This window comes from Lepus europaeus, chromosome 5 (assembly GCF_033115175.1).
Source record: "Lepus europaeus isolate LE1 chromosome 5, mLepTim1.pri, whole genome shotgun sequence".
NCBI lineage: Eukaryota > Metazoa > Chordata > Mammalia > Lagomorpha > Leporidae > Lepus > Lepus europaeus.
In genome coordinates, this window is record NC_084831.1 from 62,012,326 (window position 1) to 62,036,551 (window position 24,226).

General features: G+C 35.9%; 1 protein-coding gene across 1 annotated transcript in view; it reads left to right on the forward strand.

Annotated features, from left to right (window-relative positions):
- LRRC7 (leucine rich repeat containing 7) overlaps nt 1-24,226 on the forward strand; it is a 594,815-nt gene that overhangs the window by 292,358 nt on the left and 278,231 nt on the right. The window contains exons 6-7 of the mRNA XM_062193395.1: nt 2,712-2,801; nt 7,879-7,935. Coding sequence (XP_062049379.1) covers nt 2,712-2,801; nt 7,879-7,935 — 147 coding nt within the window. The remainder of the gene's footprint in view (nt 1-2,711; nt 2,802-7,878; nt 7,936-24,226) is intronic.

Here is a 24,226-nt window from a genome sequence, read left to right on the forward strand (position 1 = left end):
AATTAGAACAAGATATTTGTAGCAAAACAACCAATATAAGATTAAACCCTGAGAACCTGGGAAGTATTGCTACATATAAGTATAGAAATATTGATTGTGTATGGATTACATTGCTCATAAGCAGATGTTTAAGAATAAATACAAGTAGTATATTTAGTAGATAATCTCAGGAAATAGTACTTAAAGCAGTTCTATCAAGCTAGGCCATTAGACCATAATCTCTCCAGAAACCCTGGGAAACAGTATCAAACACAAGAAACAGAGTGATCAACACAATGGATGAGGGAACTAAGGTGTTTATATTCCTGCTAGTCTTTGAGGACTTCTGAGTAACATTGATTACCTAGAATTTTGGCCAATTCTGAGTTTAAATGGTTTAAGTTCTAGCTACTGAAGAAAACCATTAAAGAATTTGCTAGCTGTTAGCAGTAGTTCCAGTCTGCACCTAAATGACAAAGGCAGGATGTGGGTGGAGAGCCAGTAGGAAAATGGATGAACTGATTATACAGGAATCTCATGGAAGATGGAAGACAAACTGCTAGCAAACTTATGAAAAAATTTTCATAACTAATCAAGAAAATAAAGATTATTATGATTTTATATCTAAAATTGACAAAAGTAGAAAAGGCTGACAAAACCAAAGATTAAGAAGGACATGGAAAAGAAAAGTTCTTATACACTGAAGGTTTGATTATAAATGGATAAAACTACATTCAACAGAATTTTGCAATGTTTAGTAAATTTAAACTTGCATTTCCTATGAGCCAGTAAAATTATGTCTAGGGATATAATTTAATTGAACTCTTATACATTTATTTCAGAATATGTGTTCAAAAACATTCACTGATGCAATGTTTGTAATACAAAACGTGAAGCTGGGAGCAACTATAGTGTTATTTTTTAAATTAATTAATTTATTTGAAAGGCAGAATTACACAGAGAGAGGAGAGGCAGAGAGAGAGAGAGGTCTTTCATCCGATGGTTCACTCCCCAATTGGCAACAATGGCCAGAGCTGTGCCAATCCAAAGCCAGGTGCCAGGAGCTAGGAGCTTGGAGCTTCTTCCGGGTCTCCCACGTGGGTGCAGGGGCCCAAGGACTTAGGCCGTCTTTTACTGCTTTCCCAGGCCATAGCAGAGAGCTGGATTGGCAGTGGAGCAGCCAGGTCTTGAACCAGCACCCATATGGGATGCCAGCACTGCATGCAGCAGCTTAACCTTCTATGCCACAGCACCAACCCCTGTAGTGTTATTTAGAAGAAGAATGGTGCATATGTTGTGGAATATCTACACAATGGAAAACCAAGCTATTATTGCCAACCATTGACATTAAGGAATTAAATAGTTTTAGTAAAGCCCTTTAAAAAGTTGAATAATAGGTATCATTTAGGAATTTGTGGGCAAATAGGAAGATGGGACCAGGGAAAGACACCTGGAGGATCAAAAGTACTGATTTCGTTTTTCTTTATGTTGTGGCTGCACATACATTCTATCTCTTTCTTCTCTAGAGAGGAGAGAGAGAGAGGGGGAGAAAGGTAGAGATCAATATATATAACTCAATATATAAGGTCCCGGCAGTGGGAAGAGAAGTGGAAAAACTATTGTACTTGAAGACAGGAAGTAGCAATAGCTGGTGATGACAACTGTTGCTAGGCAGTATGGGATCCACAATGAAATGAACTTAAGGGAATTGTGCTATAAGAGGCCATTGGAGTCCTTGGTGAGTGCTGTTGCAGTAACAGAGTTGAGGTAGATGCCAGAAAGCCATGACTTGAGTAGTATAAAAGCAATGACTATAGGCAGATCTTTAAATAATTTCGGCAGTAAAAGCAAGAATGGGTATAAGTTATCAACTGAGGAAAAGACAAAAATGATGCCTATTTTATAACAGAACATAGTCTGTATTGGACTACAGCTAAAGGCATTAAAGTGTTTAAGTACAAATTAACTTATGGGAAAAAAATTCAGTGTTCTATGAAAATCCCCCCAGGGAAGTTACTAAATTAAGAATTAATATTTTAAGTAATCATTTTATCTAATTTCTTAAATTCCCCTAAATGATATTTTCTCAATTTTTAATGCTTCATGTGGCCTTTCTGATTCTGTCTAATCATCCTTTCAATGTTCTTTCTCATTGTTAGTAAACAAGAATTAGGCCAGTTTGAATTATCCTGTATGTGCATGTTGAGACTGCATGACAGAAATGATCAGTTCAGGGGACAGGGTACTCCCTTCCCCTTCCATGTCAGGTAGCTTTAGTCAAGCACTGTAACAATTTGTATACAAACTTGAGTGAGTGAAATGGTTCAATATGTAGATATTCTTACTTGACAATATATGTGAATACTATATCCAGAAAGAAACATTAATTTTTAAATTACAAATCATGCCATACACTTTGAGAGTTCTATAGAAAATGTCTTGACTGGCATGCAAAAGCTTAGCCCAGCAATAAGAGATGCTGTTTTGACTTCAGCGGTGACATAAATCTCAGTTTAGGAGAGCAGTGTGGAGGTGGGTGAATGCCATTTATTTTAATAACAGGCAAAATTTTCAAACTGTAACAACATGCTCAATAAATTCTTCCATTACTGTGATACCAAAGGAGAGCTGAAAAATGTATTACTTTTCTATTTTTTCTCCTTAGAGATATATTTTTGTTCTGTTTCTATAGCAACATTGATGCAATGACTAAAACTTTAACTCCTTTTTAGACTCCCCGATGGCTTCACACAGCTTCTAAATCTGACCCAACTTTACCTGAATGACGCCTTCCTTGAATTTCTTCCTGCCAATTTTGGAAGGTAAGAATAAGAAATTAAAATTATACAATTTTATTTCAACTTTGAAAGTGCTCTACTAGCATCAGCAAATGAGTTTTCCAGTAGTGATTTACTAAGCCTCATAATTATTTAGTAAAGGAGACTATTAATGAATGAAACTTTCTGCAAAAAATAAAGGAAAATTAGATCTTTACATGACTTTAGTAATCAAATAAATCATAGTAATATTATGATTAATTTAAACAATCCTGTGGAAATTATCTGGAAGAAAAGACAAATGAAGTTTGGTCTTAGATTGGGAAATATCTTTATAGCCTTGGAAACAAAAGAAAATATCATAAATGGATAGATGGATATGATGACCTAAAATACTTCTAAGATAAATTAATATCAGAACAAATTAAGGTAAAGAAATTATCTGAGAAAAGTTTTCACTTTATGGAAAATAGAGTATATATTTGAAATACAAAGAATTCTTAGAAATGAACATAAAGACAGATTTAAGGAGAAATGGGTGAATGATATGCACAAGCAATTCAGAATAAAGACTACCAATGGCCAGTGAACACAGGAGAGCTGGCATTCTTCACAAATAAAGAATATAATGCAAATTCAACAATGACAATGACAATGAAGGGTATGGTGTTCTAAGATAGGGCAAATTGTTGCTGGAACATGAGGATGAGATAACTTCACAATACTAGTGGGGATACAGAATGTTATGAATTTTGTGCAGGGCTGTATGCTTTAAAAGCTTTGAAAATATTTACAACAATGGCCTTTGCAGTTTATTTCTAGAAACGCCTCATATTCTCATAAGGTCACACTAGGATTTATGGACAAGTATATTTATCATTTACAATGTGGAAAAAATGAAATCACACATCCATATAGAAAATTGTTAAAAATATTATAGTCTGCCAGCGAATAGTGTCTCCTCACCCCATGTCAGCAGGAAGTAGCTCTAAAGACAAATCATCATCCCTCTACCCCTCCTGGATTTTTGGGACTAATGTCCCAAAAAACTCCTAATGTCCCATACAACTCCTGCTTTATAAAGAGCAAAAGGGGGGAATGTTAGTAAAATGGCACAGTTTTATCTATGGCGCAGTCTACACCCTGACACCATCCTAGGCTCTAGCCCCAGCTGCCACTGCTAGAAGCCAGGTGGTCACATGGCCCAACCACCGGTGTCAGCCCCAACCCCATCCTAATGGGATTTGCTGTTCCTATTTCCCTGCCTGCCCCCGGCAAAATTTTAAAATGACCTGTTCTTGTACACGTGGCTCTCTGTTTTTCTGTCTCCTGACCTCTGTCTCTGTCTCTCTCTCCTACACTCTTCTTCTCCCTCTTTTCTGTCTTTGCCCCTTCCTTCCAGTATGTTAGGTTTCCCCCAAAAAACTCTTTCCCTTACTCTGGTGTTTGATGTGTTTTGTGGCGGCCTTACATTGGCTACCTGGACATTACTGTGGTGCAGCGGGTAAAACCACCGCATGTGGTGCTGGCGTCTCATGTGGGCGCTGGTTCAAGTCCCCGCTGCTCTACTTCTGATCCTGCTCCCTCCTAACATGCCTGGGAAAGCAGAGGAAGATGGTCCAAGTGCTTGGGCCCCTGCACCCACCTGGGAGACCCAGAAGAAACTTCTGGCTCTTGGCTTCAGCCTGGCCCAGCCCTGGCCGTTCAGGCCATTTGGGGAGTGAGCCAGCAGATGGAAGACCTCTCTCTTTCTCTCCTCCCTGGCCCCGTGTAACTCTGTTTTCAAATAAATAAATAAATCTTTTTTAAAAAGAAGGAAAATATTATGGTCTATCCACATGACCATTTTATGTAGGCATTAATAGTCTTGTTTTTAGGGAATTTCTTTTCCTTTTCTTTAATTTTGTTTTTCCTGAGAAAGAGAGAGAGAATATCTCCTCATCTGCTGATTCATTTTCCAAATGCTTGCTCCTGGAACTAAAATCAAACCCAACAACTCAATTCAGGTCTCTCACATGAGTGCATTGAACTAGAGTCAAAAGCAGCAGGCAGGTATCAAACCCAGACACTCCAGCATCAGATAGAGGTGTCCTAACTGCTAGATCGAATGCCTGCCCCAGAAAATTTTCAAAAGTCTGTGCTTACTTAAATCTAACCATTAATTATAGGAAAATATATAAACTCTGTTTTCAATATGAATGTGAATATACATGAGAAAAAAGGCTGGTTATCTAGAAGTAAACTTATGAGAAACCTTTAATTTCAACATTGTTTTTTAAAAATTTTTTCAATATGCTCTGCAATAAGAGTTTTTTTTTTAAATATTTATTTATTTATTTGAAATGCAGAGCTACAGAGAGGCAAAGGCAGAGAGAAAGAGAAAGAGGTCCTCCATCTGCTGGTTCAATCCCCAAATGGCCACAGTGGCCAAAATTGTGCCAATCCAAAGCCAGGAGCCAGGAGCTTCTTCCAGCTCTTCCATGCAGGTGCAAGGGCACAAGGACTTGGGCCATTTCCCACTGCTTTCCCAGGCCAAAGCAGACAGCTGGATCAGAAGTGGAGCAGCCAGGACTTGAATGGTGCCCACATAGTATGCCGAGACTGCGGGGCAGCTTTATGCTCTATGCTACAACACTGGACCCTAAGAGTGTTTTTGTGTTAAAAGTGTATCTTAAAAGCTAGGACATTTTAGATATATTGTCCACTGCATTTTTTCTACATGATCAACTTTGATATTGTTCAGATATACTCAGCAAAACTTAACACCTATCTGTTTGCGGACACGTACATGACATTATATCACAATAGAATCATGGTCACTTACTGTCTAGCTGCCTCCAATTAAATACTGAAAGTATATCAACATTTCCCATAGTTCCTTACTATTGTAGATCCTAAAATCACAACAACTATGAACACATATACTTGGGCAAGTTTTAAAATTCATATCTCCTCAGCATATATCTGAGGACGGTAAAGCTATAGCCTGTGACACCAGCACCGGATATGGGTGCTGGCTCAAGTCTTAGCTGCTCCACTTCTGATCCAGCTCCCTGCTAATGGTCTGGGAAAAGCAACAGAAGATGGACCAAGTATTTGGGCCATTGTCACCCATGTGAGAGACTCAGATAAAGGTCCTTGCTCCTGGCTTTTGTCTGGCCCAGCCCAGGCATTTGCAGACATATGGGGAAGTAAACAAATGGGTTTCTGTCTCTTCACCTCTCTCTCTTTTTTGAATAAATGAGTAAATCTTAAGAAAAAAAAGAGCATATGCCTGACTTCTGAATGTATTGGTACGTCACCATATGTCCATATAAACCAGTTTTGTCCTTCTGGTACTAACCACAGGATACAGTATTCTTTGTCTTTAGCAAATCAGAAAATATTTAATTATGACTTTAAGACACTTTTTTTTTCTTGGATCTTTGTCAATTCTGTTTAAGTAGTCCTAATACAAGGAAGAGAACTGGACAAACAGAAAACATAAGACCAAATACCAAAACCACTTGAAATTTGAATTTCATTTTGCATAAGTTGTTTGCAAAAATATGCTTTATTTTATTATTATAATATCTAATCTTTTTAACCTTCAACTGAGTGGTTTAAGAAAAACACCTCTAGCATCTTTTCCAAAAATCTAAGATTCTGTGCTCCTAAAACCAAAAATCAGTCACAAAACATCATCATACTGCTATAATTGTTGAGAATATATGAGACATATGAATGTTTAAGAAAACTTTTTTTACTAGCAATATATACACCAAGTTCTTAAGAATGGGATCACTTATTTAATATTGGGAGTAAGAATTATGTTTAAGTTGAGTCAGAAAATTGATAGAAGACAAACCCAAAATGAAAGGGAAAGAGAACATAGAGGCCAGTGCTGCAGCTCACTTGGCTAATCCTCCGCCTATGGTGCTGGCACCCCAGGTTCTAGTCCCGGTTGGGGCACCGGATTTTGTCCCACTTGCTCCTCTTCCAGTCCAGCTCTCTGCTGTGGCCTGGGAGTGCAGTGGAGGATGGCTCAAGTGCTTGGCCCCTGCACCCACATGAGAGACCAGGAGGAAGCACCTGGCTCCTGGCTTTGGATCAGCGCAGTGCGCTGGCTATAGCAGCCATTTTGGGGGTGAACCAACGGAAGGAAGACCTTTCTCTCTCTCTCTCTCTCTCTCTCTCTCTCTCTCTCTCTCTCTCTTTCTCTCTCTCTCTAACTCTGCCTGTCAAAAAAAAAAAAGAAAAAATATTATAGATGAAAATAGTTCAAATAGTAAAATATTCTCCACTCCAATCATTAATAATTCAAGAAATACAATTATCAACCATTCTAATATAATTTCATTGATAATCTATTCTGTGTATATAAAATTAAATAATGTATTTCTAGAAGATTTATTTATTTATTATGAAAGTCAAAGTTACAGAGAGGGAGAGACAGAGAGAGAAAGAGAGATCTTCCATCTGCTGATTCACTGCCCTGTTGGCTATATCAGCCAGCCCTGTGTCAGGCCAAAACATGGAGATTCATCTGGGTCTCCCATGTGGCAGGGGCCAAACACCTGGGCCACTGTTATTCTCAAGCCATTAACGGGGAACTGGATCAGAAGTGAAGCAGCAAAGACATGAACCAACACCCCATGAGGGATGTCCACATCACAGGAGGCAGTTTTACCCACTACACCACAACACTGGCCCCGAATGTATTTTTTAAAATTGAAATTTAGGGACCAGCACTGTGGCGTAGGAGGTTAAGCCTCTGCCTTCAGCACCAGTATCCCATATGGGTGCTGGTTGGGGTCCCAACTGCTCTATTTCCAATCCAGCTTCCTGCTAATGTGCCTATGAAAGCAGCAGAGTATGGCCCAAGTGCTTGGGCCCCTGCAACCATGTCTGTCTCTCCCTCTCTCTGTGCCTCTGCCTCTCAAATAAATAAATAAATCTTTAAAAAATTGAAATTTAGAAGATAGATTCACTGATATCTTTAATGAAACCCCACTCATAATCAATTTACATACTCATTTAAAGTCTACATCCATACAAAAGTATTTGGTATAATTATTTGGATAATTATAATAATTTTATGCAGAAATAGTAATATGTAATTTTAAAAATTTCTTTCTTATAGACTTGCCAAATTACGGATCTTGGAGTTAAGAGAAAATCACTTGAAAACTCTGCCAAAGTAAGTGACTGTGTGTTTTATAAATTTTGAATTACGATTTATCACTAATAGGAAAAATGACTACTTATTTCAGTTTTAGCTGAGTTTTACCTTTTTGATCGACTTAATTGTTCTATAAATTTTTCCTGAAGGCTGGGAGGTGCAGTATAATGCCTGAGATTCATATTAAATGAGAAGGTATCCTGTCTTTTTAAGCTGCATAATTACAAGTAAAGGTGAGGAGTCTGTTTAAGGTTCTTTTCCTGGTTAAGATGCAAATTGTGAAAACAACAATGTCCTAAACTAAAATTATTCTTAATTTTTCAAGTTAACTTATAGATAGTGATATTTTTCAGGTTTTCAATCAGGAATATGCCAGAAACACTCAGAAAAGATTTAAAATTCTCCAGAAATCAAAGTGGTTTAGCAAAAATTATATTTGTAAAATTCCAAACTGTTATTTTTTAATAGTCTAAAATGTGATTTGTTTTAAATATAAGACATTTTAAAGTAAAAACTAATCCTCACAATTTTATTCAGTGTTTAATTTAAAAAATGCTTTGTATCATCCTGCTTTGCCTTTTTCATGTTAAAAGAAATACTTACTTTTGAAAACCAAAAATAATTTTTTAAAACCTGAGTTTTTCACACACATAAATAAACTGACCTATATATTTCATGATTAAGATATTGATGTTGCTATTTTTCTTTTTCCACAATATTACAGAAAATATTGAGTACAAAAATTAATATTTCAAATGTTTTAATTCTTTTACTGAACTAAAACTTAATCTTATTTTTTACTTTTAAATCCTTCCCCTAAGCAAACTAAACTGTTTCATCATTTGTTCAGTTAATATATCAGTAAGATTTCTCCAAGTGAATTTTATTTGATATTATATATGAAAAATTTGGCAACTCATTATATAATGACGTAGTTATAATAGTTTTCAATAATGATTCCATTTAAAAATATATGTAGAGCAGAAACTCCTATTCATTCTTCCATTATTGGAAGATAAGAGAGTCTGGTAAGTAGGAAAAGTATTCATACCTGCACTTTTCAAATAATATCTTTCTCTAATGTAAAGTATTATGCATGGGCCTAACACAAGACTCCTTTCTCAGGTTGGGGACTTAAACAAAGGAAATAAGGTTGAGAGTGTTACTTGTTCAAGGATCAACCTCCTGCAAAGGCAGCTGGTTTCCATCAATAGTGCCCTTTTTTGTGCTACATTTCAAGTAGAATGGAAATATAGCGAAGTGGAAGATAAACCCAAAATAAAAGCAAGATTGTGTGTATATGTATGTTTGAATCAAGGAGAAAATCTGTGAGTGAAGGAATCCTTTCCTCTCTGCCCTCAAATAATGGCTTTCATTTGAAATATAAAAGAAACCTGACATAGGTTGTAGGATTTTAAAATACATTTTTTTAAAATATAAACTTTAAGTAAGTTAAAACCTGAGTAGATTGTTAATGTGAGCTTTGGCTAAAATTACTGTGTAGATCATTCTGGGTAATGAGTAGAAATACTAACAGTTGGTGCATTGGGATTCTGTAGGCTTAAGACAGTGGGCCAGTATTAAATAGAATTAAAATAAGTAGAGTAATATACTTAAAATATTGTTGGCATAAAAAAATTTTATAAAGATATGTTAGAAATGACAGTGGTGGTTCTTTTCCTTTCTCAGCAGACTGCTATGCTAATGTAGTATAACTGCTACAGATTTTACTTAGTAAGAAACATTTTCAAATTCATTTGTGATCTAGTGTGTTCATTTTGTAACTTACAGAGAAAAACATCTTAAAACAAATGCAGATATGAACTATGGAGAACTTTATTTTAGTTTTGGTGTTTGTGGAATAAGAATTGCAGAAAGAAAAAACATAAAAATAAGCTTTTCTCTATATAGTGTAGCTTTTGATCACCAATGAAGTGTTGTAATTTAGAGCTATGGCAGAACTACCTACTATTCTTTAATTTGCATTCCCAATTCAAATAAAGGTAAAAATGTGGTTTTAAGAAAAACAATTTTAGTTTTATGACTATTCAATAAGAGAGAACTTGTAGTTTCCTCAGGAACACAAACAGAATACAACACAATACAAATAGGGTCTTTAGTGGGTCCTCAGTAATTTTTCACTTATTTGCATCATTTAAAGTTCATATGCCTGGAAATCTGTGCAAACAGTAGAAGTATGTGAGAATTATGATATAATATCATTAAAATAAATATCTTATAAGCAAACTAATATGGACATTTTGATATGTGTGGATTCTGAAACCAATTTTTCACAATGAAAATAGAAGTTAGTATTTTAAATTTTTCTCACAATATTCCTTTATGATAATTTCCCCAGGTATTGCAAAGAGTGATAAATTTCTCTGATAGGTATTTACTTAAAAGGCTTTAAATCAGTCAGGTCCTGATTATGGTTAAAAATGGAGGATATTAAATATCTGGGGAAAAAAACCCCTAGATAATCCAACAGCATACCTTTAGATTTCCTAATACAACTTTTCCTCATAGCAGATTGTTCTGTTTTTTGAGGGTGTTCAGGAAATTATGAGGTTGGTAGATTTAAAATGAATATTACATGTCAAGAGAAAACCCAGCCTTTGCCTATTTATTACTTTGCTTATTTCTTATTTCATTTGTCTGTTTGTGTAAAAGTATCTGTGGGTCAGGAAACTAGGAGAGGCTGCTTTCTAGGTGATGCTACGTCAGGATTTCTCACAAGGCTGTAGTCAAGCTAGAACTGAGCACCAGTCATGGAAGGTCTGAGTGGGCTCAGGAGTATGCATCTAATCTGACTTAGGTGATGGGTAGCAGGTGAATTTCAGATTTCATGTCTTTGCCACATGGGCTTCTTAGTAGCGTTGCTCTAAGTTTGGCAGCTTCTTTCCTTCAGAGGAAATAAAGTGAGAGAGAGAGAGAGAGAGAGAGAGAGAAGAAAAGGGAGGGAAGGAAGGAGAGGGAACAGGAAGAGAGAGATCTAGAGAGAGAGAGATCCAAACAAAAGGCTTAATCCTTTGATAATCTGATCTCAGAAGTGACATTTTCTCCATTGTGCCATTGCTTTTGGTCAGAGAAATCAAATTCTTCTGAGAGTGAAGGAGATTGGCATAAGAGTTAACTATTAGGCAGGGGTTGTTGAGTGATGCATTAGAAATTCCTTCCACACCAGATCTGGTATTCAGCATCGCTCATCTGGAAGCTCAATCTTGAAAGTTCAAGTACACACGATGCATCAGATGCAAGAGGCTGACAAGCACAGCACTACCTAGTTTCCAGAAATCCTCACCTCCTGCAAAGGTGAACAGAGTAAAACCCAATAAACATATCCACAATGAGAAAAAGTGGATGGCTTTTGTGGATGAGGAACTTTAAGAGTTGTTTTAGGAAGAGTTCCAAAGTCTGCAGTAGTGACAACATTTTTTTGGTCATGGACTCTTCTGAGAATCTGAGAGAAGCTATGGAATCTAGAAAACTGTGAATTCTAATTGTATCTATTTTGAATATTTTTAGCTAGAAATAGGTTATTTGCTTTTATGTAAAGTAAGTCACACCGAAATATCTACTATACTATAAAACAGTACCAAAAATAAGACCCTCCCAATATTAGGGGAACAAAATTGTCAAAAGGATAATTATAATTATATAACTATTTCTAGTATATTCATATAAGAAAAGAAATTTTTATTGAACAATTTTAGGGAGGGTTCTTAATAAGATTATATTTTATTATCTTCTATAAAGTTTTGAACTTGCCTTGGTAAAAATTACTAAGAAATAATTTAAAGGAAAATTTTCCAGACAAGCATGAATGGGAACCTGAAACTTCTACATTATGTATGCTGCAAATCTAGAAAGCGGTATGTTCATCATTTATATTACTCCCTTCCATAGACAGCATTGCTTTCATTCATTGATTTTCCCACAAAAAAACAGATTCAGAAACTCTACAACTTTCTTTCTGTGAATTCATAAGGACTTCAACACAACACATACTCACAGTAAGCACCATTACATTGTAACTTAACTGGACAAACTATAAGAAAAAAGATTCACTTCCAGCTATAGGTATAAATTAAAACCACAGTGACCTTGAAGTACTATTAATAAAATACGTTAGATCATGAACATCAAGAAAAGACTGTGGGGTTAGTCCAGATTTGAGAAGAAAAAAGGGACATTCTAACTATTTTTTCAAAAAGGTAATTCTAAACTGGTTCTTTTATTTTAAATGATTCTTTTATTTTAAATGCCGTTATTAGGACAACTGGCAACAGTTTAGCAGAGTCTGAGGATTATATGGTAACAATTTATTACTGTTAATTTCCTAATTTGGATAGCTGCTTTTTGAATGTGTAGGAAAATGTCTTTGTGTGAATATACCATATAATATTTAGAAATGATCATGCATTTTTGGCAAAAATTTGGCAATTTACTATACAGTAGCTTTATTAAAAACATAATTTTAACAATGTTTTTAACTTTCTGTAATTTTATGATTGTTTCATCATAAAATTCACTTTCATCATTGTTCTTTTATGTATTATTTTTTACTGTGATAAGAATAGTTGACTTGAGATTTGCCCTGTGAAATTCTTAATGATAGCACAAGTTGCTCTGCAGATTTCTAAAGCATATTCATCTTCATAACTGAAACTTAGTACTTGTTGTACAACAATTCTCCCTTATCTCCTATCTCTATCTAGTCCCTGACAGGCATTCTATTCTAATTCTATGAATCTGACCATTTTGGATGCCTCATAAGAGTGGGATTGTGCCTTATTTGGCCATCTGTGACTGGCTTACATCACTTGGCAGGCTTATCCAGGCTGTCGTAAAAGGCAAGATTTCCTTCCTTTTCAAGGCTGAACAGTATTCTATTTAGTGCATATACGACATTGCTTTTTATTCATTCATCTATCTTTAGACATTTAGTTTGCTTCCTATATCCTGACTATTGGGAATAATGATGCAGTGAATGTGGGAGTACAGATATCCTTTGAGATCATGATTTCAATTATTTTGGACGTATGCTCAGATAGAATTGCTGGATCATATGGTGGTTCTTTCTTTTCTTTTCTTTTCTTTTTTTTTTTTTTTTTGAGGAAACTGTTCACAATTATTTATCATACATTCCCATAACATCTGCACCATCTTACAATCTACCAGAGGGACCATAAAAGCATTCTTAAAATCTATTTTAAAAGACAAAATCCCAAAAATAAAAATAATAGGCTGGCGCCATGGCTCACTAGGCTAATTCTCCGCCTGCGGCGCTGGCACCCCGGGTTCTAGTCCTGGTTGGGGCGCTGGATTCTGTCCCGGTTGCTCCTCTTCCAGTCCAGCTCTCTGCTGTGGCCCGGGAAGGCAGTGGAGGATGGCCCAAGTGCGTGGGCTCTGTACCCACATGGGAGACCAGGAGGAAGCACCTGGCTCCTGGCTTCAGATCGGCGCAGCACGTGGGCCATAGCAGCCATTTGGGGGGTGAACTAATGGAAGGAAGACCTTTCTCTCTCTCTGTCTCACTAACTCTGCCTGTCAAAAAATAAAAAAATATATATAAATATAATGGTATTATCAACCCCAAGAAAATTATCAGCTTTGCTTCTGAAACAACTGTAGATATGGAGACAGAGGGACAGTTTACATTTACAAACTAAAATGATTACATATTTTAAAAATCACACCTCAATGACAAAATTTCTAAACAAATGAATTTTCTTAGCTTGAATGGCAATGGATATACCATATTCATAAGTATCACTTGCCTTTCTAAAGTATTCCTTTCCAAATAATATATTTATTTTTAGGTAAGTTCATTTATTTTTTAATAAGATTGTTCTTTGATGGACTTTTGTAGACTATAATATATTTGCTATGTTTTCTTTAAAAAAAAAAAAAAAACTCTCCCTTCTGTTGCTATCTATTTTACTACCAGTTCTCATTGACAACATAATGAAGAAAAGTTCATGAATTGAAATGCATTCTGAATAGACAGGTGAGACTAAGTCATATTCAATTCTCATTTCAGTGTCTAATTAATGAACTTATTTCATTTGCATTCTACTAATTATGTCAATGGAATACATTAATAGGTTCCTCAGTGCTATTGTAACAAGAATTTCATTGTCAGGCACAGCTTGCAGAATGTCTTCCTGATGTTTCTATTCTGTTTTATAGCCATAATACATACTTAGATACTGTGTTTTTAATGTCATACTCCTTTATATAACTTTTACCAATTTATAAGACATAGTGCTTTTGTGTAGTCCATGGTATCATCTTGGCTTGGATAATCTTCCTCAAAATTAAACATGTAACTAACCAGTAGCAACCCTTTCAGTATCCTCTGGTTTTAGATAATTATATTTAGAACAAAATATTTTGTTTACTTCTTCTCACTTGGTGATGTATTTTCAATTTATTGCGTTTAATGTTTCAAAAATCTAAATTGTAATGCATAATAATAATGTAATTACCAGAAAGTTAAAGTACAGAACATACACTTTCAATAGTTTCACAAAATAAAAGACTGTGGGCTCCCTGACTAATGAACTAATTGTATGTATATTTAACTTTATATTTTCACCATAAAATGAAGATTGAAAATATTATGGATCTCTAAGTTTGCATCAAGTCAAGTGGAGAACCAGAGAGAGTGCACAAAAGCCAGATAACGTCTTTTCAGTCAATAGCTCTGACCTCTGATGATCACACTGACAAAAAGATGAAAACTGCTTGATACAGTAGTCAAGCTGAAAGCATTGATAGCTTGCCGTTTCATTTGATCTCAAAACTTCGTCTCTCACAGAACAATTAGCCTGTACCATGGGTTTCTTTTCACCTGTAAGGGGCCCAAATGTACTTGAATGGGTATTGCTTTGCTCTCGGACAATCCTGGCTTTGTGATCTGGTCCTTGTGGTTTGTTTATGTTTTATTTATCTTCTCTAAACATCAGTAGCCTTATTTATGAAAAGTTTTGTGAGTCATTACCTCTACTAGGCTGGAAAAAGAGGTTATTTACATTTGATGAAAAGAAGATTTATTTTTAAACCAAGGAAAAAATGTTAAATAGAGTAAGATATGCAAGAAAATATTGGTATACATTATATTTTTTAAATTTTATGTCATAAAAATTTTTATCATAAGTGGATTAGTATGTTATTTTAAGCTTTTTTTTCCTTATAGTAAAAGTCTTAATAATATTGTGTGACACTAAAGTATCTTTCTTATTTTCCTAGCAGTACTTAATAAGAACTCCTATACTGATAATTGTTTCTAATCCCCAAGAAAATATACCAAAAGTTTAACTATCTGGTTATTTGTTCTTAAAGGCTTTTTCTTTTTGAAATTAGTAGTTTCTTTGAGTAAATATTGAACTTAGATACTAAAAGATATTGTAAACATTAACAAAAATGTTCAACCAGTATCAGAAAAAGTAAATTTCCATCAATTGTGTCTTTGTGCTATTTTACAAATTTATTCACTGCAGATTTGCAAATTCAAGTAATTTAATGTGTATTATTACTCTCTTTTTTATGGTCTGTATATAAATATGGTATATTTCCTGAAGGCATGTTGTGAAACGTATTTATGATGCTGTCTTTGTTCCTATGTCCTGGGCTAGAAAAATACACAACCTATCCAACAGATCTGCTCCTGTGTCTCAGATATCATCTCTGTGCTGGTGAATTACCAATATTTGTTTCAAACTTGAACTTTTATCTGAATTCCTACTCCATGTTCCAATAAGCAGATCTCTAATACAATATTCAAAATGCAAATTATCTGCCTTTCCGTCCTCCATCCACAACCTGCAACAAAAACAAATCCAAAAAAAAGAAAAGGAAAACTTGGGCTTCTTCTTATACACTGCTGCTGAATAATAGTACCATCCACCTTAGCACAGAAGTTAGAAACATCAATCCTTTTTATCTCTATAACTACCTCCAAATCAATGACCATCAACTCATGTCCTTTCCTACTATTATCAATCAACGTGTCCCTCCCCCCATCTCTGTCTTTGGAGTCCATCCACGTTGTTGTTGGATCTTTCTTACTAGACCACACCATGACATGTGTCAATTTAAAAACTCACAACTACACACAGCTTGCAGAAGACCAACATGGCAAGACCCATCTTAGTTGGGACTCAGCATTTCTAACTTTACTGCCTCCCAACATTTTTGCCATGCAACGGGGACTGTCTGCTCTATCCAACATATATCTCAGCTTTATATCTCAAAGCATTTTCCTGAAGACTTTCCTACTTTTTGTCTTAAAAACTCTAAATCATTTCTTAACTTTCCTATCACTTTCCCCATGAAATTAACCAAGATTCTGCATGTAGAGTGATAGTTTATAAATTCGGCTATAGAGTTTTGCTGTTTCCATAGGAATTTTATTCTCCTTTTAGTTTTAGTCATAAACTTAACAACCTTAATTTTTTTTTTGCCTTGAATACATTATCTGAAAGTCTGACTCCATAATCCAACTGTAAAGTAGGCAGTTACTGTGCAGTGCACTCTACCTTTCCAATTACAAATTTTGTAATGACACAATCTCAGCAATAGTAGACATTCAACAGGTGTTTGCAAACGGATTTTCACCAGAACCCTTCTATGATATTTTGGTAGTTAGGGGAAAAAAACAAATCTCAACAGAAATGTTCTATCCTAGTATATTGCAAGATTTCCCTGGCACTCATACTTTGCCTTCTACTTCCAAACAGGGCTCTTGATGAATAAGCAATATACAAGTATCCTACTACTGATAGCTGGGTAGTGGGTTTAATAAAAGGCACACCAAAACAGATGAAATGTATCTAATGCTCCATGCATTTGCATCTTCCTTTGTCTCCACTTTCCTCTCTACTGAAGTCAGGGTTTTTTCAGGTCTTCCAGTATGCAAAGTACATCTTTAAAAAGCTTTATTTTTCTTGAACAGATGCAAGAGGAATATTTCTGAATTGCTATAGTTTTCCAAAGTTCTGTGACTTTTAAGATCGATGCCTAAGAAATATTAAAAAATAAAAATTCAACCATTATTCACTTAATGGTTTTAATTTCTTTGGATGTGTATTTTGCAATTTCTTTTGGGAACTTGAGATTTTATTTTGTCTTTTAGTGGCTTTTTAAATCTATGATTTCTTATTTGTCAAATTTCTTAATCTATTATGTTTAGTTTTACATTATTTATGTTCAAAAGGACACCAAACCTTAACCTGTCTACATTGTATTTCATTCTATTCTCTTTAAGTTTAGAATTTATTCATAACTTTAATAGAATTTCTGTTCCATTTGCTGCACAATTCCAATCTTTCCTAGTTATAACTGTCCGATAATTTTATGAACAAGATTAATTTCAAATTAATCATATTAAAAAACTGATTCTCATCCAGCATTAGTTCTATAGATTTATGTTCATTACAATAAGGTGGAATAAACTATATTATACTAAATGAATTGTTTAAAAAGTAAGAATAACATTCTCTGTGGCACTGTAGATAAGTGGATCCTGTTGTAAGGCTACCTTTTGGCTGTTTTCAATCTAATAAAGCATTTCTATATTAAACATGTTACTAAAAATAAAAATTCATTTTATTTAAGTGTTTCATGTAATTTCTAAAAGTAAAAATAACAGCATTCCTTACACTAAATATAATCTTAAAAGGCATTTCTTAATTTATTACATCCATCTAAATGGATATACATTTTAAACTATACTTACATATTTTAGTTTTTATAAAAAGGAGATCTAATATCTAAGGGCTCTATTTAAGAAGGAATGTAAATTGAAATATCTTTGGCCTCTCATTGTTTATTCAATAGTAGCTAAACTAAATATGGCAACTAAGACATTTTATAGTCATTACCCACTTAATTCTCTAAATATGATTTTTTTTAAGATTTACTTTATTTATTTGAAAGACGGAGTTACAGAGAGAGGTAGAGACAGAGAGAGGTCTTCCATCTGCTGGTTCACTCCTCAGATGGCTGCAATGGCCAGAGTTGCACCAATCCAAAGCCAGGAGCCAGGAGCTTCTACCTGGTCTCCCACGTGGGTGCAGGGGCCCAAGGACTTGGGCCATCTTGTACTGTTTTCCCAGGCCATAGCAGAGAGCTGGACTGGAAGAGGAGCAGCCAGGACTAGAACCAGCACCCATATGGGATGCCGGCCCTTCAGGCCAGGGCGTTAACCCGCTGTGTCACAGTGCAGAGCCCATCTAAATATGATTTGTAAACTTATGCCTAATATTGAAAAATTCTCACTTCATATAACGAACAAGCCAGTTAAAAATAACTTTGGCCAACCATGTACCTAATATGTTTCAGACACTCTCTAGGTCCTATGAGATAAAGCAATTCCTTAATGGTTTCCAAATGTGATGGATGGAGACATGAAATAAAATATAAACAAACAACTGAATGAGATAGGTAACTGCTATAAAAACTACAGAATGATGTTATGGGAACAATTTGGTTCTTCAAATTTTCAGGAAAGGTTGGCTGCTTCTTTTTGTGTTTTATTTTTGCTAGACTGGTCAGGGAAGATTTTTGTGAGAAGTAATGTTGGCATTGAGAGGTGAATGATGAGAATAGTGACATTCTAGAGAAAAGTCAAAACAGAAACAAACAACAATCAAACACTGAAGGTGTAAATCACGTTATGGGAACAAGTTAGATGTTTCAGTGGGGCAAAAAGCTGGGGTGACTCGAACACGGTATATGTGGAATGAAGCAGATGAAGCAGTATGATGTGACTCAGATGAAGCAAAGTTAAGTGCCTTGTGAGCCATGCATGGAAATCAGGGTTATATCCTTATTGGAATGAGAAGCATTGAAGGTCTGAGCAAGACAGAAAGATGATGTAATATAACCTTTACAAAGATCAGTATGGCTAAACAGTAGTGGCTTTACATAGGGTAATGGTTATGGAGATGACAAATGGGAATATTTGAGATCTCTTTTGGAGGCTAAGCCTCGCTGTTAGACAGGATGCATGGCAATTGGAAAAATAGGAATCAAAGAATATCCCCAAAGTTTGGGGTTGGGTAACTGATGTATGGTGGCACAATTTCTTGATATAAAGAAAATTTAAAAGGGAGAAGATGTAGGGGATTTGAAATTTCATATTGCCAATGGAATTTTTGAGATGGATACATGAATCGTCTAATCTAGGAGTTAGAAGTATAAATGTAAGTGATGTCAGTATATAGATAATATTTTAAGTTCTGACAATTATTGAAGTTTTCAAGGGAGAGAGTATGAATAGAGAAGAAATATGGACTCAGAGTTAAGCTTGGAACACTTTAATGTTTATGATTTTAGCATGATTGGAGGAGCCTACAAAAGATTCTGCAAGTTAGAAATCATTCTGTAGACTTTATAGCAGTTACGTCAGATAATGTCAGAGAAGTCTAGAAAAAATGCTGGAGGTCAGGACCCATGTTGTGGCACAGCAGATTAAGCTGTTGCCTGTGATGCCAGCATCCCATATGGACACCAGTTCATGTCCTGGCTGCTCCAATTGCAATCCAGTTTCCTGCTAATGGACCTGGGAAGACAGTAGAGAATAGCTGAAGTACTTGGATCCTTGCATGCACATGGGAGATCTGGATGAGTTCCAGCCTCCTGTATTCAGCCTGGACTGTCTCCAGCAGTCATAGCCATTTGGGGAGAGAATCAGCAGATAAAGGATTTCTCTCTCTCTCTCTCTCTCTCTCTCTCTCTCTCTCTTTCTCTTTCTCTTTCTCTTTCTCTTTCTCTTTCTCTCTCTCTTTCTCTTTCTCTTTCCTTCTCTTCTCCTTCTCTTCTCCTTCTCTCTTCCTTTCCAACTCTGCCACACACTCTGTAGCTCTATAACTCTGTAACTCTGCCTTTCAAGTAATTAGATGCTTTTTTAACAAAATTGAAGGAGGTTTCAGTGTACCAAATGTTACTGACAGGTAAAGTAATATGGGAGAAGAAAACTAAACACTGTGTTAATAAAACATAGTAGGTCAATGATAGGAACTTGAAAATGCTATTTCACAAGTGTATTATGTGAAGATTCATTGAAGTAGCTGAGTACAACAATTAACAAAGAGAAAACTTCAAATACAAATAATTCCTTCAAGTTTAAGTGAAAAGTGAAGCAGGTAAAGGTCCCATAGGTAAGAGCATGATGGAGAGGACTTTCAAGCATGGATTATAGTAGAGTGTACCTGCAACTGTTGGAAAAGATCCAGTGAAAGAATGAAATTAATGATATAGGAGAGAAAGGAACCAATTATAATAAATGCTTGGAGGGGGGGAGCTGTGATGCAGGGCAAAAGTGGAGGATGGGATCATAAAAGCAGGGTTCCTTAAACATGGAAACATAGTCTGGGAGTGAAAAGACTAGAATTTCTCAACCATTTGCCTTGACTTCCTCTTTGAAGCATGAAGGGGCATCACTTAAGAGTAAGTAGAAAATATTAGAGATTTGAGGAAACAAGGGAAAGTATGAAAGAATAGCACTCTTAGAGGATGAGAAAGTGAGTATAATAGGGTAATGTCCTAGGATTATTTATGGTTGTATTTGAAGGAAATTCAGTTGGCAAAGTTGATCTGTCTTGTTCAGAAAGTCAGAGACCTGATGGGCATAGAAGGAAACAGCAGGGCAGGTTTTGCCACCAAGTCAGATTGGGGAGGAGAGAGCAAGGGAATTTGAGTTTCTTACAGAACAGTGCTTGGGATTTAGGACTACAAAAATCTAAGATGAAAAAAAAGGTAAATGGAGACATGAAAAAGTCCAGAAGAAATGTCTTATTTGTCCTGCTCTGCTTTATGATATATTATGAATCTATATTGCAATCCAAATGCCACTCTCTGCAGTCTCCTGCCATTTCCCGCCACAGTTAACTGCTCCTCAGTGTTTCTCACAGAGCATTTTGTACAGTTCTCTATGACAGCATTTATCACATTATGATGGATTTGTGATCTATGAGCATATCCCAAGAATACTGTAAACTTTTAAAGGAAGAATTGTATGTTATCCAGTTATTTTTATGTTGGCAATGATATGAGGCACAAGGAAGGTTCTCAAAGAACACTCTCTAAATAAAGGCAGGTGGTGCGTATGGAAGGAAGTGCATAAGTGCTCAAAATATTGCCAAGCACTTTGGTGGGCACCTGGTGAGTACTTCATTGTAAGGACCTAAAATGAATAAGGAGTTAAGCTCTGATGCTTTTCACTAAATAATCTGTCTATTACAATTGTTTGTTGATTATTTATATATTAATAACTCAAGAAACATGTATGTTTTTTATTTCACTTTCATTACTTTAGCCAATCCACTCATATTAGTTGAAAAGAGAGTACATTACACATGTCAAATTGTTGTTACTAGTATCTTTTGTTTTTTTGTTAACTACATGGCTTAAATTGACATTATTGAGTCATTATTGGCTTTATTTAATTTCTTTTTTTTAACTTTTATTTAATGAATATAAATTTCCAGTGTACAGCTTATGGATTACAATGGCTTCCCCCTCCCATAACTTCCCTCCCACCTGCAGCCGTCCCCTCTCCCGCTCCCTCGCCCCTTCCATTTGCATCAAGATTCATTTTCAACTCTCTTTATATACAGAAGATCAATTTAGTACAAAGATTGCAACAGTTTGCACCCACATAGAAACACAAAGTGAAACATACTGTTTGAGTACTAGTTATAGCATTAAATCACAATGTACAGCACATTAAGGACAGAGATCCCACATGAGGAGCAAGTGCACAGTGGTTCCTGTTCTTGACCCAACAAATTGACACTCTAGTTTATGGTGCCAGTAACCACCCTAGGCTGTCGTCATGAGTTGCCAAGGCTATGGAAGCCTTCCAAGTTTGCCGACTCTGCTCATATTTAGACAAGGTCATAAAAGACAGAGTGAGGATAGTAACCAATGATCCTAAGAGTGGCATTTACCAGGTTTGAACAATTATACAGCATTAAGTGGGGAAGAGGACCATCAGTACACACAGGTTGGGAGTAGAGCCATTGGTGGTAGAATAGAGGTTATGATTACAAAGGAATGAGGCCCAAGTACGCTAGACAGAACAAAGGACAGAGTCATTATTAGAGGAGCTAAGAAAGGTGCTGTCTAAGCTACAATTAAGTTTTCTGATTGAGAGGCAAAAAGAACCTGATAGAAGAGGCTTAATAATAATCTGGTGGGCTTTAGGCCTTGTAAGTTAAGAGGCCCAGACCTATCTATCTCCTCACATGGGGTATATCCTAAGGGAGGTGTGAACCTCCTAGGGGAAGGCACCCTGTTGACTTTCATTACTTGGCTGGGCTGGGAGGAGAGCTGGCCAGGTAAAGGCAGGTGGCATCTCTAACAAGAAATTTACAGTTCTGCCTGCAATGTTGCTGACCCTACTTGACCATCCCCTCAGCTGCAGTGGTCACTTTGGAAGCTGGGCTGAGTGAAGGGCTTTTCAGCTTAGAGCCCATAAGATCTGTGGCTCTGACCTGGGCATCCTTCGACTCCAGGGCAGGTCCATTTCCAGTGATCCAACTCTTGGCAGAGCTGCCAGGGCTCTTCACAAGCTGACTTCTGCTGAAGCCCAGGCTTACCACATTGAAAGCCACTGCAGTGGACTGGCCTGTTGGGTCTCCTTGAGGGCAGATCACTGTACAGATCAGCCATTAATAGGCCTGCCACCCATTGTTTCTGATGCCTAGCTTTCTTTTCCTCCTGGTTTGTGTTAAAGCAGACCAGAGGATGCAAGTCAAGGGAGTGCCCGTGTCCCATCTCTAATCTTCGGTGGCCTGAACTACAAGTCTATAGTCACAGGCATGTTCTGTAGTACTTTTTCTAAGGTAGACAATGCCCATGAGGAAAATTATATTCTCACTTAAAAATTTTCTTTCCAATTGGTCTGAAAGGGAGGTTTTTTTCTACTTACTGTATACTTCGCTGATGGCGAAGATAATCTAGCTATGAGATTATTATTTAAGTTCTTATTTTGGCTGTGCTATTACAGAAAAATGTTAGCCATCTCTTTTATAAGGTCTAAAGATTAAATCGTGTGTCCTACAGATTCCTTCATAATAGAATTAGTTTCCTACCTTGAAGAGAATAGAGAAATGAAAGAACAAGTTGGGCTTAGAATAGAGAAATGAGGGAGCAAGTCCTAGATAGCTTGCTGACAATAGCAATATTACATGAATACTTAGCAAACCGTTTCAACCATTAGATAACAACTTAAGAAAACATTTACCAGAAGGTCCAATGCCTTCTATAAATTTTAAGAATCATATATTTGAAAACACCTCTTAAATATCTAACATGGTGTAGTTTGTTTAACCAGTAAACTTAAGCACAACCATCTAAAATGTTTTTAGTTTCTTTCTACCAACATGTTTAAAACATATGATACACAGATTCAGGTCACACAAATTAAAATGTATCTTTGATTGATTTTAGCAGCTTAAATTTATGGATAATCTTATCTATAAGCCATTTATAATAAAACTCTTAATAAAATTTCCCCATGTGGACACACAATATGTACACACATATAACATAGCATAGTAGACCAATATAGCAATTTTAATAATAGCTTTTAAAATCTTTAACTCTTTTTGTAGATTGCCAATTGATTTGAATTGCTTTTTGTTTTTAGTAACCTCAGTTCACCATACTTTCGCTCAGTTGGTACTGTTAATACATCATTGGCTTCATCTGTTTACAGAGACATCCCAAAATGCTGAATACAATAGAAGTGGCTGGAAAAAGTCCATAGGAACCTATAGGAGGACAGCTAAACACAGAACCAACAACACTTTAGTTTTATGAGCAGCACATCATATATAACTGTGGATGACAAAAGACTTTGTCGCCATGTTTAAAATTATAAACTCATCAGCCAACAAGAGGCACTTGCTTACTTCACAGTATTTTTGAAAGCACCTGTAGGATTTTACAAGTATTTAACCCTTTAGGCCTCTGGGGCTTTCTCATTAATTTAACTATCATGTCTAGTAACACAAGATCATTAGACTTTTTAATTCTCAAACATTTGTATTAATAGCTTTTTCCATTATAGAAACTTAAAGTTTGGTACCACATCACATCTTGACAGTACTTCTAATATAATCCAAATAGACTGATTAGTTGGTGTCTCTATAAAATGAGAGACATAGGTCCTTCGATTTTTTCAGTTGGGTCCAAACTGGAAAAAGCAAAGTCCAGGATTTACTGGAAATTTTAGAGACCAGATTGTTTGAAACTTTGATTTTTTGAATGCCTGTCAAGAATGCCAAGAAAG